The sequence below is a fragment of the Agelaius phoeniceus genome, chromosome 19 (genome assembly GCF_051311805.1).
Source record: "Agelaius phoeniceus isolate bAgePho1 chromosome 19, bAgePho1.hap1, whole genome shotgun sequence".
Taxonomy (NCBI): Eukaryota; Metazoa; Chordata; class Aves; order Passeriformes; family Icteridae; genus Agelaius; species Agelaius phoeniceus.
In genome coordinates, this window is record NC_135283.1 from 12,431,054 (window position 1) to 12,446,044 (window position 14,991).

Sequence of the window (14,991 nt, forward strand, 5' to 3'; positions counted from 1 at the left end):
CTCTGAAATCCCTTCCCCTGCTGGTTCCCACCCCAGCTCCAAATGCCACAAGGAAAAGACACATTTCCAGTCACAGAGGCTGTTTGGGTGCGCTCTGAGAATCCCCACAGCACCTGCTGCCCCTCATCCTCCCCCCAAGGTGAAACCACTGCTCCCAGCCCTCCCATTCCCCAAAATCTCTCACCTTGGAGCAGGTGTCTCCTTCCAGCAGGCTCTGAGGGCTCGGGGGGCAGCCACTGGTGTCCCACAGGTGCTGGGTGCCACCTGCAGCTGCCTCCTTGGCTGGCACATGCTCACCTCCCCTGTGCTCTGCAGCAGCCAGATCCCTCTGTACCAGCCCCCACGGGCATCCAGCTCCCTGGGGGAAAGGGGATGGGGGGCACTTGGCATCTGCTGCCCCACAGGAGCTGGGGGGCAGCTGGGGCATCACCCCCGTGGGCACAGGGACAGCAGCTTCACCTTGGATGGGTCTGTGCTGCTCGTCATCAGCCCGGCCTTGAGGCTGGAGGGGACACAGAGGACAGGCAGTTACTGCTTGGGGTGTCCCCAATCCCTCCTGAGGCTCCCACAGCCCTTCAGGAATGTCCTGGAACTGCTATGGGTACATCCATGAGGACCAGGGCTGTCCCCAGACCCTCCTGAGGCTCCCACAGCCCCTCAGGGGCACCTCCATGGGGACCAGGGCTGTCCCCAAACCCCCCTGAAGCTCCCACAGCCCTTCAGGGATATCCTGGAACTGCTACAGGCACATCCATGGGGACCAGGGCTGTTCCCAGCCACTCCTGAAGCTCCCCCAGCCTCTCAGGGATGTCCCCAGGCCCCTCTGAGGCTCTCACAGCCCCTCAGAGGCATCCACAGACCCCCCCAAGGCTCCCCCAGCCCCTCAGGGCTGTTCCCCCTGCCCACCCACCTCTGCTGTCAGCACAGCTCAGGTGTGGGGTTTGGTTACTTCAGACCCTTTGTGTCCTTGTCCCTGACCCTGCAATGGCCACAGCCACCTCAGAGAGGGGATTCTACCCTTCCCAACCCACATTCCAAGCCCCCCCAGTACGTACTGCACGAATTTGCACTTGGGTCCCTCGGGGCAGAAGCCCACCAGGTAGTTGGCACACATCACCCTCCTCGTGTGCTTGTACTTGCACAGGGGACCTGCCAGGCAGAGGGGACACTCACAGGGACACGAGATTGTGAGAGCTCTGCTTTCCCTGCAGCCCCGAGCCCAAATCCACAGCCCCGGCTCGTGGGCACCCCCAGCCCCATCCCCAGCCCTGTAGCCGTGATATTTTCTAAACAATCCTTTCCTTAGGATTTTTTTCTCCTGAGAAGCTGAGAGGCCTCAGGAACAAAATGTAACCAATGGTTATCTGCTGCTGTGGAATGCAACAGGTGCATCTGGGATTGGGCTCATGTGGTTGTTTCTAATTAATGGCCAATCACAGCCCAGCTGGCTCGGACTCTCTGTCCGACACACAAACCTTTGTTATGCATTCCTTCTTTTCTATTCTTAGCCAGCCTTCTGATGAAATCCTTTCTTCTATTCCTTTAGTATAGTTTTAATATAATATATAGAATAAAATAATAAATCAGCCTTCTGAAACATGGAGTCAGATTATCATCTCTTCCCTCATCCTCGCACCCCTGTGAACACCCCCACACCGTCCCGTCCCCGCTGCCCACCCAGCCCTGCCCTGGCCCAGCTCACCGTGCCAGCAGAAGCCCCGGTCGTACCAGGGACAGCCGCCGGTGCTGGCACCCCCGTGCAGGAAGGGACAGTCCTTGCTGCTGCACTCCCCTGCGGGAACAAGGCGTGCGACAGTCGCGACAATGCAGAGGGAATGAATCCCGCCAGGAGGGGCTGGATCAGAGGAATTGGGGTGCCCCGGAACAGCCCGGCTCGGCTGGGGTGGGGGGACAGTGACCCTGGCTGTGTGACAGTGACCCTGGCCGGGTGACAGTGACCCTGGCCGGGTGACAGTGACCCTGGCTGGGTGACAGTGACACTTCTTCCCGCAGGCAGGAGGTGGCATCAGCCGCTCGCTCCAGGCCAGCCCCGAGGGGCGAGCGAGGGCTGGGAAGGGGCTCCCCGGGATGCCCAGCCCCGCACCTACCGAACCTGGAGTAGAAATAGCACTCGGGCACCCTGGTGGCATCGTAGTCGTGCAGGAAGTCGCAGCCGTCGCCCCTCTTGCAGAGCCCTCGCAGCCAATGCTTGCACACGGCGGGCTTGGCCCTGCCGGGCCGGGGGTGGCCCTGGGCACCTGGGACAGCTCTGTCACTGCCAGCCCGTCCCATTGTCCCAGCCCTGCCTCGCTCACAGCCCCAGGGGTGTCCCTGCACACCTGGCACAGCCCTGGCACTGCCAGCCTGTCCCCAGTGTCCCTGCACACCTGGCATAGCCCTGGCACTGCCAGCCTGTCCCCAGTGTCCCTGCACACCTGGCACAGCCCTGGCACTGCCAGCCTGTCCCCAGTGTCCCTGCACACCTGGCATAGCCCTGGCACTGCCAGCCTGTCCCCAGTGTCCCTGCTCACCTGGCACAGCTCTGGCACTGCCAGCCTGTCCCCACTGTCCCTGCTCACCTGGCATAGCCCTGGCACTGCCAGCCTGTCCCACTGTCCCAGCCCCAGGGTGGGGAGGGCTTCACCTGCAACCCCCAGTGCTGTCCCCACAGGGACATTGGGGACCCTGGCAGCTCCCCAAGAGCTTTGCCAGCTGCACCCCTGAGGGAGCAATGCCCAGAGCCAGGACAAAAACCACCCAGGTGTTGTGGGAGGGCAGCAAGAGGAGAACCCCAAAAGCTCCCGCAGCCCCAGCACCCTCCAAAAACGCCCCAGGCCTGTCCCCAACTTACTGTCCACCCCTGGGAAAGGCAGGGGCTGAGCCCTGAGCTCCTCCACATCAGCCTCTGAGTCAAAGCTGATCTTCTCCACGCCAGCCACCAGCTCCTGCATCATCCCTGCTGTGGAGAGCCCAGCAGGGGAAGAGGCAAGGGAAGAAGCAGGGGCACTCTCCAGGGAAAACACAGCTCTCCAAAGGGAGCAGCACGCTCTGGAGGTCCCTGCAGCCACCCCAGGCCCCAGCAAAACCTTCCTCTTCCTCCTCCTCCCCAGGCAGAGCAGAACCAGCCCCAGCAGCCCTGGAGTGCTGCATTTAGAGGGGGGAGTTGCCCACATCTGATCCCAATTTGCAGCCCTGATCGCCTGATGCCTCAGCTGGGGAGCTCAGCCCCTCTCAGCCTCCCCACTCCCACATCTGCTTCTCCTCCAGCAAAGGGGCTGGGGCTGCCTGGAGCTGGGTTAACCCCTCACTTCGAGGCCTTACATGGAGACAAACTTGGCCAGAGTGCAGGGATGGAGCATTCCAACAGCACGGGGTGGGTGCTGGGAGTGCTTTGGTGTGCTCTGGGCACAGCAGCACCAGCCCCAGCCCTGCTCTCCAGTGCTTGGCAAGACAGACCTACGCCCCTGGGCTCCTGGAAGGGGTCACACCTTGCATCCCAACAAATCATGGAATGCTTTCTTGTGGAATGCTCCTCAGATCCCTCCTTGTTCCATCCTCAGGCAGGGACGCTTCCACTGGGCTGCCCAGCAGCCCCTTCCATCCCCGAGTGCACTCCAACCCCAAGAACCATTCCCTCTAAATTCAGAGCTGTGCCTGGCCCAGCCCAGTTTGTACTCACCCAGTTTATGCTGGTGGGACTGGCCAGGACCTGTGTGAAGGCACTGGAGCAGCAGCTCCAATTCTGGGGAAGAAAACTCCATGGGATGAGCTGTTGTGCCCAAAGGGCGAAAACCTTTTGCCATGAAAGCTATGGGGCTTTCACAGTGCCAGGCTCCAGTGGCACATTCTGGGCATGACCAGGGCTCTGTGGGTTTGCTGGAGCCCACCTGGGGCAGGATTTATCCCTGGGTTTATCCCAAAGCTCCGTCCCTGCTCAGCGCCCGGGGCTGCCACGGCCCATGGAGCCCTGCTCCCATTCTGTCACTTGCCATCAGAGCACTGGACCAGCAGTGTCACAGCACTGCCTGTGGGTGCTGCAGGGTGCTGGGCACCCACTGCCCGCCCTGCAGCCGTGTGGGACACCCTGGGTGCCATCGATGTCACCGTGCCCACCCTGGGGGTGTGACCATGTTCACAGGGGTGCAAGGATGAGGGAACAGAACAGGATCTGACTCCATGTTTCAGAAGGCTGATTTATTATTTTATTATATATATTATATTAAAACTATACTAAAGGAATAGAAGAAAGGATTTCATCAGAAGGCTGGCTAAGAATAGAAAAAGAAAGAATGATAACAAAGGTTTGTGGCTCAGCTCTCTGCCCGAGCCAGCTGGGCTGTGATTGGCCATTAATTAGAAACAACCACATGAGCCCAATCCCAGATGCACCTGTTGCATTCCACAGCAGCAGATAATCAATGTTTACATTTTGTTCCTGAGGCCTCTCAGCTTCTCAGGAGAAAAAATCCTAAGGAAAGGATTTTTCATAAAAGATGTCTGCGACACGGGGGTGTGACAGATGTCACCGTGCCCATCCCAGGGATGTGACAAATGTCACTGTGCCCACCCCCGGGGCTTTGGGGAGGCTGGGGGTGCAGCCTGGCTCTCTGGCGGTGCTGGTGTCACTCCCCAGCAGCCCAGCACACGTGGCACTGTCGCTGTCCCCGTGTCCCGGCCGTGCTCATGCTCAGCAGCCCCGCTCGCACTTTCTGCCCCATCAGCTCGAGGCACCGCGGCGCTGCCGAGCCCCAGCCTGGAGCCGACAGGCGTCACAAAGATCAGGGCGGCCGAGTGACAGTGGCAGGCAGCCCGTGAAGTGTCACCGCAGGGCTGCTCCCCGCCCCACAGCCCCGGGGAGCACGGCCAAGCCCAGGGACCAAACCTCGCTGCTTTGTGCCAGAGCATCCCTAAGGGACAGGAGGAGGCACTGGTGACCCCCCAGGTGACAGAGACCGGGGTCATTGGCTGAGGAGATGGGACATGGGACCCTGGCACAGTGACCAGGGCAGAGGCAGCCTGCTGAGCTCAGAGCCTCCAGCTGCAGCTGCTGTTGTTCTCCCTGTCCCGGACAATGGCCCAATGTCCCCTGGCCGGGGTGACAGGACAGGACCCCATTGTGTCCCCACGGCGTTTGCCCGCTCCCCTGGCTTCTCCAGGGAGATGCATTTGGGCAGGCAGGGGCATCCAGCCCCTCCCAGGCCTGGGAGATGTTTGGGGGATAAATCATTCCCTCTGTCCAGTGAGGAGGATGCTGCTCAGGGAAAGGCTGTGGGGCCATTCCTGGCACTTTGCCCCCTCCCAAGGGGCTGGAGGGGGAGGTCACCCCCAGCACTGGCAGAGCCCCATTTCCCCAGTGGCTGAACTGTGGGATCAGAGCGACTCCTGCTCGCTCTGCTGGGATCATCCAGGGCCAGGAACCCCCAGGGCACCCCTTGGCCCCCAGCCCGTGGGAGCAGGGACAGCCAGTCCTGTCCCCCAGCCCCATCCCCTCCTCCCCGGCTGGAGGGAGCAGGGCTGGGCGAGGAGAGGGCAGCGTTGGCAGAGCCAGCCCTTGGCAGGAGCTGCCTGGCCCGAGGGTCCCAGCCCCGAGCCAGATCCGGCCAGCAGGGGCTCTGCTGCTTCCTCGGGACACGGGCAGAGAAAGCTGGGCCCCGGCAGGTGCCCACACTGCAGCCAGGGACGGGCAGAGGGGTGGGGGCAGCACAGGGACACGGGTCCTGCTTGGGCAGCGGGTCCCCCCCACGTGTCACCCCTCAGGAACTCAGGCCACTGCAGTCACTACCATTTCCTTTTATTCCTTGCATTTGTACATACACAGTATAAAAGCTCCTGTTCCAGCCGCCTGCTCCCGCCACTGCCCGGCCCCACCAGGACTCCGGTGGCTTCCAGGAGCTCCTCCCACAGGGGGACAGACCCACACTTCCATCAGCGTCCCTGCAGCTGGCTGGGAGCATCCCTGCGACCCCCAGGCTGGTTGGAGAGTCAAGCATTTGGGATGGAACCATCCATCCATCCATCCATCCGAGGGATGGGGAGCGAGCACCTGCCACGGCACTGGGAGACTCTTGGTCTGCAGAAAAAAGCTTTTCTGTCCCCAAAAAACCCAGGAAGATGGAGCTGCCCATAGTCCCAGGCCACCTCCTTGCTCCAGAGCCAAGTTCTTCCTCATGGGAAATCTTCCCTCAGTTAAAACCAAAAGAGAGTAGAGAAAGGTAAGTACAAATCAGAAAACAGTAAAAACTGTACGGTGGAAAATATATATATATTACTAAAAGGGCTAAAACTCCAAAGGCTCGTCTCGTTGGATCCTAAATCGCTTTACACGGGCAGGGGGGGCAGGAGAAAGGAGCTAATATCCAAAGTCCAACAGAAAGAACCAAAATCGAGTCTGCTTCCCCCTCCCAGGAAGTGCTGGAGCTGCCTGGGGCTGTCAGGAACGCCCCGGCCCCAGGAGCAGAGCTCTGTCCTGCTGCAGCACACGGAGGGAACGAGGCAGGAGCCGAGTCCTCCCCAGTGCCACCTCTTGGGGTGTCCAGCCCTGTGTCCAAGCAAGCTCAGCGAGAACCAGACCCTGGGCTCGGCCCTGCTTTATACCCGGATCTCGTCGTCATCCTCGTCGGCGAACGAGAACTCCTTGTCGGGGCGTTTCAGGGCCCCTCCCCGCTGGCTCGGTGGCCTGGGGACAGGGCTGCGCTCCGAGGGGCAGCTGGACACCGGGCTGCTGTCCCTGGGGCTGCGGCCACCGGCGCCACGGGCCGGGCTCTGGCTCGGCGGGGCCGCCAGCGGGGAGCCAGGCGGGGCAGGCTCCCCTTCCTCCTCCTCCTCCTCCTCCTCGCGGCTCTCCTCCGCCTCGGCATCTTCGTCCTGCTCCCACTGATCCTTATCCATGATGCTCAGCACGTCCCCGAGCATGGAGGGCCCCAGGTCGATGTGGAAGGACATGATGGACTCGGCGTGCTTCAAGCCCGCGCTGCCCTTGGCCAGCCCCACGGGCAGGTCCGTGATGTCCCCGAAGTCGCGCTCGTCCAGGCCGGGGCTCAGCGGCCCCGCGGCCGCCCCGTTGGGGCGCTGCTGCTCCTCGGGGCTCCCCTCCTCGGGCGGCTTCTTCACGGGGCTGGACGAGAGGCTCTTGGGCAGCTGCCCCGCGCTCCTGTCCACGTCCTTCTCGTTGAGCTGGGGCAGGGACACGGCGTTCTTGACGAAGAGCGCCGAGTCGCGCAGCGAGCCCAGCATGTCCCGCCGGTCCCCGCGCGTCACCGACTGCGAGCGCTTGCTGCTGCGGAAGCGCCGCGACAGCAGGCCGGGCTTGGAGGCTCCAGGCTCCTCTCCCGCCTCCGGCACCGGCTCCCCAGCCTTGCTGGTGAGGAAGGAGGTGTCCCCGAAGGCGTCCCCGGCGCGCCCCACGTGCATGGTGTGGCGGAAGTCCCCCAAGGGAGCGCTGATCATCTCGGCCGTCAGGTCGGCCCGCGAGCGGCGCTTGGAGTGCGCCGAGTTGGACACGAGCTGCTTGAGGATGGGCATGGTGGCAGCCAGGGGAGGCTGTGCCTCGCTGGGTCCTGGGTCTGGTGCTCACGGATGGGGCTGTGCAGCCGGGATGCCGCTGGTGTCACCGGTGGGTCACTCCTAGGGGAGAGGAGGGAAGGACATGGTCAGGCTGCGAGGATCCCACCAAGCTGCAAAATGTGACCCTGTGCCCGCCAGCTGCTTGGCTCTCCTGGGAATTGGCTCCATGCAGGGCATCATTCCACATGGGACACATCCCCAGACCCCTCTGAGCTCCCCACACCCCAAGACACATCCCTGGAGCAGAGAGACCCTCAGGAGATCCCACCAAGCTGGAAAATGTGACCCTGTGCCCGCCAGCTGCTTGGCTCTCCTGGGAATTGGCTCCATGCAGGGCATCATTCCACATGGGACACATCCCCACACCCCCAGACCCACCCCGGAGCAGACAGACCTTCAGGAGAAAGCCCTGGGCACGGAAATCCCTCAGGATGATCCCTGACTCTGTGTCCCCATGGATGGGGGGCACAGAGGGGCACCCTCTGCCCGTCCCCATGCAGCCCCAGCCCTCCCGAGCAGGGCACGGCAGCTCCAGGCTCTGCGAGCAGCACGCTGAGAAGATGCCTGGGACTTTTTTTTTTTTTTTTTCCTAATTGGAAGAAAGCGGGGAGGAGCAGACGCCAGGAGGAATTGGAAACAGACGGCAGGAAGTGTGTGAGGAGGGCGTAGAGCCCCCGGGAGGCACCGCCAGCCGAGCAGGGGGACGGGGGGACCAGCATGGGGACCCCTTCATGCTCGGCAGGATGGGGACACGGGGACACTGCTCTGCTGCCGCCTTGGAGCCCCCCAAAACCCCCGGAGCTGAGCCCATGTGCGACCATCCCCACCCTCCCCAGCCTTGTCATGGTCACCGCTGTGACTCAGAGGTGACAGAAATGACGAGGGCTCTGCCCGACCGCAATGGCAGCGGGCACAAGCGGGCACGTTCCTCCTTCCCTCGGCCACCGCGGGGCCACCAGCCGAGCCGTCCAAGCCATCCGTGCAGGAGGGGACAAGGACAGCGAGCGTGTGGCCGCATCCCGTGGCGCCAGGCAGCCCCAGGTGGTCCCGGCAGAGGCAGCCGGGGAGGAAGGGCCCGTGGCCGCCCTCTTCCTCCCTCCGGGCACCGCCGGCGACACCGCGCCCCGTGACACGCACGGGGAAGGGACACGGACGTGTGGCCTCGGAACGAGCCGTGCGACAGGGGCCACATCCCCTCAGCTGGCAGCGAGCCCGGCCCCACAGCCCACGGGCAGCGATGGTCCCAGCACAGCCCGGTCCTGCCCGGCTGGACAGCACCCCCGGGAGCCACAGCACCCAGCCAGGGGTGCCAGGGGACACCTCCAGCCCGTTCCCTGCCCAGAGGCAGGCTGTGACACCCCGCTGTCCCCCAGAGCAGCGGCAGGAGCACAGGCAGGGCACGATGGACTCTGGCCCCACGCTGGGGCAAAGTCCCCTGCCCAACCCTGCCGTGCCTGGCTCTGGCATGGGCCTGGCCAGGGCAGGAGTGCCCCGTGGCACGGTGCTGGTGGCACATGGCCACACTCCCTGTCCAGATCCCAGCAGCCCAGGGAGGCACAGCCTGAGCCCCCAGGGGATGATGGCACATGGGGACCGGCTGGGGAGCCCCCAGTTCACCCCCAGCAGCAGGAGAAGCTACCCAGCAGCCTCACCTCCTTCCCTGCACCTCAAACCAGCAGCCAGGGGAATTCCTTCCCCCTCAGCCCATCCCAGCAGAGAGGAGCAGCTCCCTGGGCCCCGCTGCCTCTCTGGGATCTCCCTCACGCGTGTGCATGGCACGAACGCTTTCCCCTTCCAAGGTCTCCTTCCAGGCCAGCATTCCTGCAGCCTCTGCTTTCCCATAAAACAAACACTCCCGGCGAGCTCCCCAGCTGGGCCAGGCAACCGTGCTGCTGATTTAGGCCATCTGGGGACTGTCCCTCCCTTGTATTTAGATTTCGGGGCCAAGTTCAGCATTTGTGAGATACTTTGCAAAGGGGCCACCGGGAGGTTGGAGCGGTCCCAGCCGGGCCAGCAGGGCTCCATCACCCTCACAGCCTGCACAGGAACAGCGTGGCCCCCTCCCCTAAATGCTCCAGCCTTCACAGCGGCCAAAATCTCCCCCCATCCCTCGATGCTTCGCTCCCAGCTCGCCCCGAGAGGCGATGGCAGCACAGATGGACAGTGCTGCCCACACAGCCCGGCCTGGGGAGCTGGACACAGAGCCCTTTTCTCCTCCTGTCGCTCGGGGAGAGCAGATCCTGTGACATTCCCGCTGCTGCTGGTGCTTGCACAAAGGAAACCAGGCCAGGGAGGCATCGCTGCCTTTCCAGCCACCTACCAGGGAAAGCTGCTGGTAACCCGAGAGACTTCACAGGCACCTGGCAGTGCTGCCCAGAGCACAGCCAAGCCCCAGCAGGGCTTTGGGGCAAGGGGAGGGGACAGGACCTGCACACACGGCTCGAGGACAAGAGGGATAACTGGTACTGACAGCCCTGTGCTGCCTCCCACCTGCCCTGTGAGCCCTGTGGCTCTGGGAGTGAGAACCTGAGGTGCCCAGGGACACAATTGTCCCTGTCAATGACTGTCTGCTTGTAGGACAGTGCAGAACTGGGACATCCCTGGCCAGGCCCACGTGTCCTGATGGTGCAGGCTCCCCATGAGACCCCCCCTGCCCCATCCTCTCCATCTCATCCTGCTCAGCATCAGTCACCCGTGGGGACCAGAGTGAAAGTGGCTCAGAGAAGGAGGCCAGCGAGTGAGTGCACACAGGAGAAACGCCAAGTCCAGCCACATTCCCATGCATCCTGCCCCCAGCTCTTCCCGCTCACAGGCTGGGAGAGCCAAGCTGGGAAAGCCAAGCTGGGAAAGCCAAGCTGGGAGAGCCTCCTGGCCGGCCCAGCCGGCTCCAAACGAGCTCCCCGGCTTCCCCAAGCAGAGCCCCCCAGGCAGCACCCCGAGATCAGAGGGTGCTCTCCCCGCCCTGCCAGCACTGGGGCAGGGGCTCTGCCGGACCGGTCGGGTCCCCCACACTGCCCAGGGCCAGGGAGAACCCACACACGGGACAGGGAGGCCGCCCTGCCCGCCCAGCGCCGCTCTGGGGTGCGCTGCCCCTCGGGGATCCTTTGATGCTTTGATGTTGGAGCCTGGCAGACGGCAGCCGGAGACAGGGCACGGCTCACACCCCGCCACCGCCGGCCCAGGAGGGGACACAGCCGCTGTCACACCCTCGGTTCGGCTCCCCAGCGACTCTTCCCAGGGCCCGGGGGCAGGCAGTGCTGTCGGTGACCGCCCCCGCCCCGGCGCGGTGACAGGTCTGGTCCTGTCCCTGGCACCGGGACGCTGCTGCAGCAACCCCGGGATGCACCGAGCGGCCTCTGTAAGTGGAAAGGGCCCTGGCAGCGAGCTCCAGAGCCGGGGATGGAGAGATGGCACCCGGGGAGGGAGGAGAAGCTTGGCTCCCACCGGGGCTCTCGGCACACGGATCAGCACCAGGCTGGGAACTCACGGCCGGTGCCAAAAACGGAGAAGCGCTCCCGGAGGGGACTGCCAAGAGCCGGGAGGTAGCCAGAGTTCAGCGAGGAACCGCTGGCAGGACACGCCAGAACACGCACAGGGCCATAAATCCTCCAGCTCCGGGGCCGCGAACCAGCCCGCGGCTCTGCAGGGCCAGGAGGGGACTTTTCCGGGGGGGAAAGGTTATCTCCTGGCTCTGTCTCTCTGCAACAGGCTCTGGCCGGGCTGCCACAGGATCCCGGGGCTGAACAGACCTCCCGACCAGCGCCGGGCTCCGGATTCCTGCGGTTTCGCTGGGCTGGACGGGAAGTGAGCAGGCAGACATCCCACGGCTCCCTACCTGCCGGGGGCCCGGAGCCCGGCTCGGGGGGCCCTGCGCGGCTGTTCCTGCTCGGGACAAAACGCAGCGAACAAAGGCAGCGAGCGGCACGGTCAGCACAACGCCGGCGGCGCTGGGGCTGGCGCTGGGGGCCGGGGATGGAGCCCCGCGGCCGCTCAGCCCGGGCACCGAGCCGGGGAATATTCGGGGATCGGGGCTCGGCCAGGCTCGCTCTGCACCCCCAAACACGCTGAGCCTCCTCGGTGCTAAAGCTCAGCTGGAGTCGCTCCACGGTTTCCGAGGGAGCTGCGTCCAAAACAGATTTGTTTACTGCGTGCCCAGGCTGGGGAACGAGCCCTGTCCTGGCGGCACAGATGGCACGCTGTGCCTCAGTTTCCCCCCAGAGCCCGTTAACGATCCCTCTAGAACAGCTCTCCTGCTCTATAGATCCCAACTGCCTTTGGAACAGCCGCCCTGATCCATAGATTCGGCGCTTGGAAACATCCATACTCCACACTGCTGCTGCTGCCAGAGCGGGGTCAAACCGGGGCGGCGTGGGACGAGTCCAGCGCCCCGCGAGCGCTCGCTGCCCACGGCCCCGCGGTTCTGCGAGCACCGGAGCGGCTCCGGGAGCCAGCCCCGTGCCCAGCGCTGCTAGAACCGGGCACTGCCTCTCTCCAGGCAGCCGTGTAAGCGGTGGGGACCCCGCCGCCCCGGCAGGGCGGAGGGCAGGCTGCGGTCAGCCGGGACCCCTGTCCGGGAACACCGGGGAATGAACGGGACGGGGATTTCGGGCGGCTCTGACTCAGCACCCGCCGGCGCCCAGCCCCGGGTGCCGCTGGACCCGCTCCAGCCGCCGAGGATCCACCTTCCCCACACGGGCCGCGGGCAGCCACCGCCCCGCTCCGACCACCGCCACCCCCGCGCGGGGCTCGGCGGAGCGAACGGGCGCCCACGGCCGGTGGGGCGGGGTGCGCTGAGCCGGGCCGGTGCCCCGCGCTGGGCAAACAGCGCTCCGCATCCTGTTAACCCCTTCACCCGCCCGCGCCGCGCACCGGCCCCACGGCCCGGCGGGGAATGGGGCGGGGGGTCCCGGCCGCCCCTCTGCCCGGTACCGGAGCGCGGCGGCGCCGGGGACCCCGCCCGCCCGCCGGACAATAGCCGAGCTGAGCGCGGCGGGATCCCGCCACACCGGGGCGAGCCGGGCCGGGCCGGACCTGGCCAAGCGGGGCTGAGTCTCGCCGGGCCGCCGCGACCCCCGCAGCCCCCGGTGTCCGCCCCTCCCGTACCTGCTCGCCCGGGCCCCGCCGCCGCCGCCGCCGCCGGTCCATGGCCGCGCCGCGCCGGAACGGAGCGCCCCCCCCCCCCCGGCGATGACATCATCGCCCCGCCCGGACCAATGGCACAGCGCCACGTCACGGGGCGGACCCACGCTCTCCATTCAAACACGAGTGGGGCGGAACCCTGGGCCCCACCCGGGGCATCCCGGGGTGGGGGGACCGGGACAGGGACCGGGACAGGAGCGGGGGCTCGGCACCCCCGCGGGATGGAGGGGCCGGGGGCTCACAGGTCCCTCCCCGCCGGGGGTCACGAGTGGGATCCCCATGGGCAGAGCTCAGAGCTGGCCGCGGCGGGGTTGAGGCAGAGCGGCGGGGTTGAGGTGCTGCTGGGTGACCGACTCTAATTAATTACGGGGAATTAAGAACCGCGCTGAGATGCCAGGAGGAGGCGGCTTCAGCCGCAGGGTAGCAGCGATGTCCCCGTTCCACTCGTGACCGTGACACCCACGAAGCTGCACCCACATCCCTCCGCTGCCCCTTCTCCTTGTCCCCAGCCAGTCCCCACTGCTCGATCCCTTTTGGGGGGGGCCTGGGGTCCCTCCAGGCCGTGGATGGGTGGGACACGATGGCAGGGAAACCGTGCTCACCCAAGGAGCCCATCGTGGGTGCTGGTGCGGGGCTCCACATCGCCCCGGTATGGGCTCCACATCCCCCGGGATGGGCTCCACATCCCCCCGGGATGGGCTCCACATCCCCCCGGGATGGATTCCACGGCCCCCGGGATGGGCTCCACGGCCACCGCGGCCCCCCCGGCACTGGCGGTGAATTCCGAGCTCATCCCAGCCCCACTGCCAGGGAGAGCGCTGCTCTCACAGCCGCTGCTCGCTCGCTCGCTCGAGGGGATTAAGAGCAGACCTTTGTGGGAGAAAAGGGGCGGGAGAGCCCAGATTATCCCGAACCTGCCTAATGCAGCGTTTCTTGGCTCTTCTGGAGGTCTGGCGTCTCCGCGGAGGGGGGGAGGGAGGGAGGGGGTGGCGAGTGGGTGCTGGGTTGCTCTGGCCGCGCCACTCGTGGGGTGCTGGGACGCCACGCTGTGGGGTCCGGAGGTTTCTCGTGTCACCGGTGCCGTTGTGACAGCACCGGGTGGGCAGCGCCGGGCACTGGGATGGCTCGGGTGGGGCCGACACTTCTCTAAGTCGGAAGGAAGTGGTGTCACCACGGAGCTGGGCAGCGAGGGACTGAGAGATGCTGGCATTGGCACCCAGGGCACAGCTCTGCCCCCAGCCCGGCTGCCCAGCTCACATCTGTGTCTCCATCCTGGGCTGTGCTGCTTCCTCCAGCGCCGTTTTCATGGCCCATTTTATTGGCAAATTTTATTTTCCTTTCTCTCGAACAGAGAAGCTGAGGCCAGAGGCAAAGGAGGCGATTGAGGAGGGGGCCGGCTCCGGATGCAGCAGCGGGTTTTTGGTAGGTGAGGAAGAGGAGGAGGGTTTGCCCCAGCCCCCGGGGCATCTCGACCCTCTCACGTGAGACAAAGTGGGTCCTGGCAGGCTGCTGGGAGCGCTGCTCGCCTCACCTGACGCTGTCACGGGAGCGTGGAGATGGCTGAGACAGCGCAGTCGGCGGGGATTAGCATCACCCGGCTGGTGGGAAGGCCCCCGCGGGCTGGCCTGGCTCGGGCTGGGAAAAGCAGGCACTCACTCGACTCGAAAAACTGCCCGGGACAGACGGAGCCCTCCCCTGGGGTGCCGGCAGAGCCTCGCGGCTGCAACCAGCCCAGGGGAGGGAGCCCGGATCGCTCCCGCCCTTCCTCAGCCACCGCCGGCTCCTTTTGCTGCCTCTCAGCAGCTTTTGAAAGCACAGAAGAAGAAAAGAAAAGGCTTGAAAAGCACTTGGAAAAGCAGAGCAGGGAGAAGCGCCCGGGCAGCCCCATCCCCTCCTCCTGCCGCCAGCTCCTGCCAGCTTTGTCTGCCAGGCCAGCAGGGAGCTCCCCCCGAGCTGGGGAGCACTGTCCGGACACCCCAGGGCGCCAGGACAAAGCACTGTCCCCCCCAGTAACCCCAAATCCTCCATCCCCAGGGGCCGGCGCTGGCTGCTGCCTAAAATCCCCCAGTAACCCCACAGCCACCCCCCAGTAACCCCAAATCCCTCCATCCCCAGGGGCCAGCGCTGGCTGCTGCCCGAAATCCCCCAGTAACCCCACGGACACCCCCAGTAACCCCCCAGACACCCCCCAACAAACCCACAGAAATCCCTCAGTAACCCCACAGTCACCCCCCAGTAACCCCACAGAAACCCCCCAGTAACCCCACAGCCACCCCCCCGTAACCCCAA

General features: G+C 65.0%; 2 protein-coding genes across 2 annotated transcripts; both read right to left on the reverse strand.

Annotated features, from left to right (window-relative positions):
• Window positions 1–426: 426 nt before the first annotated feature.
• Window positions 427–2,292, reverse strand: CPSF4L (cleavage and polyadenylation specific factor 4 like). The gene is made up of 4 exons (XM_054645402.1): window positions 2,109–2,292; window positions 1,703–1,792; window positions 1,056–1,149; window positions 427–502 (listed from the first exon to the last, which is right to left on the reverse strand). Exons 1-4 carry the CDS (start codon window positions 2,290–2,292, stop codon window positions 427–429), a joined length of 444 nt encoding a protein of 147 aa, XP_054501377.1.
• Window positions 2,293–5,774: 3,482 nt separating this feature from the next.
• CDC42EP4 (CDC42 effector protein 4) lies at window positions 5,775–12,793 on the reverse strand. The gene is made up of 2 exons (XM_054645213.2): window positions 12,667–12,793; window positions 5,775–7,623 (listed from the first exon to the last, which is right to left on the reverse strand). Exon 2 carries the CDS (start codon window positions 7,519–7,521, stop codon window positions 6,589–6,591), a length of 933 nt encoding a protein of 310 aa, XP_054501188.2. The 5' UTR covers window positions 7,522–7,623; window positions 12,667–12,793; the 3' UTR covers window positions 5,775–6,588.
• Between the last annotated feature and the right edge of the window lie 2,198 nt (window positions 12,794–14,991).

Bases quoted from the DNA above. Each gene is read 5' to 3' on its own strand.
- CPSF4L (XM_054645402.1), bottom strand. From the start codon at position 2,292: ATGGGACGGGCTGGCAGTGACAGAGCTGTCCCAGGTGCCCAGGGCCAC. The intron at 1,793-2,108 runs GTAGGTGCGGGG...TTGTTCCCGCAG, and splicing joins CTATTTCTACTCCAGGTTCG to GGGAGTGCAGCAGCAAGGAC. The intron at 503-1,055 runs GTACGTACTGGG...TGTCCCCTCCAG, and splicing joins CCCAAGTGCAAATTCGTGCA to CCTCAAGGCCGGGCTGATGA.
- CDC42EP4 (XM_054645213.2), bottom strand. From the start codon at position 7,521: ATGCCCATCCTCAAGCAGCTCGTGTCCAACTCGGCGCACTCCAAGCGC.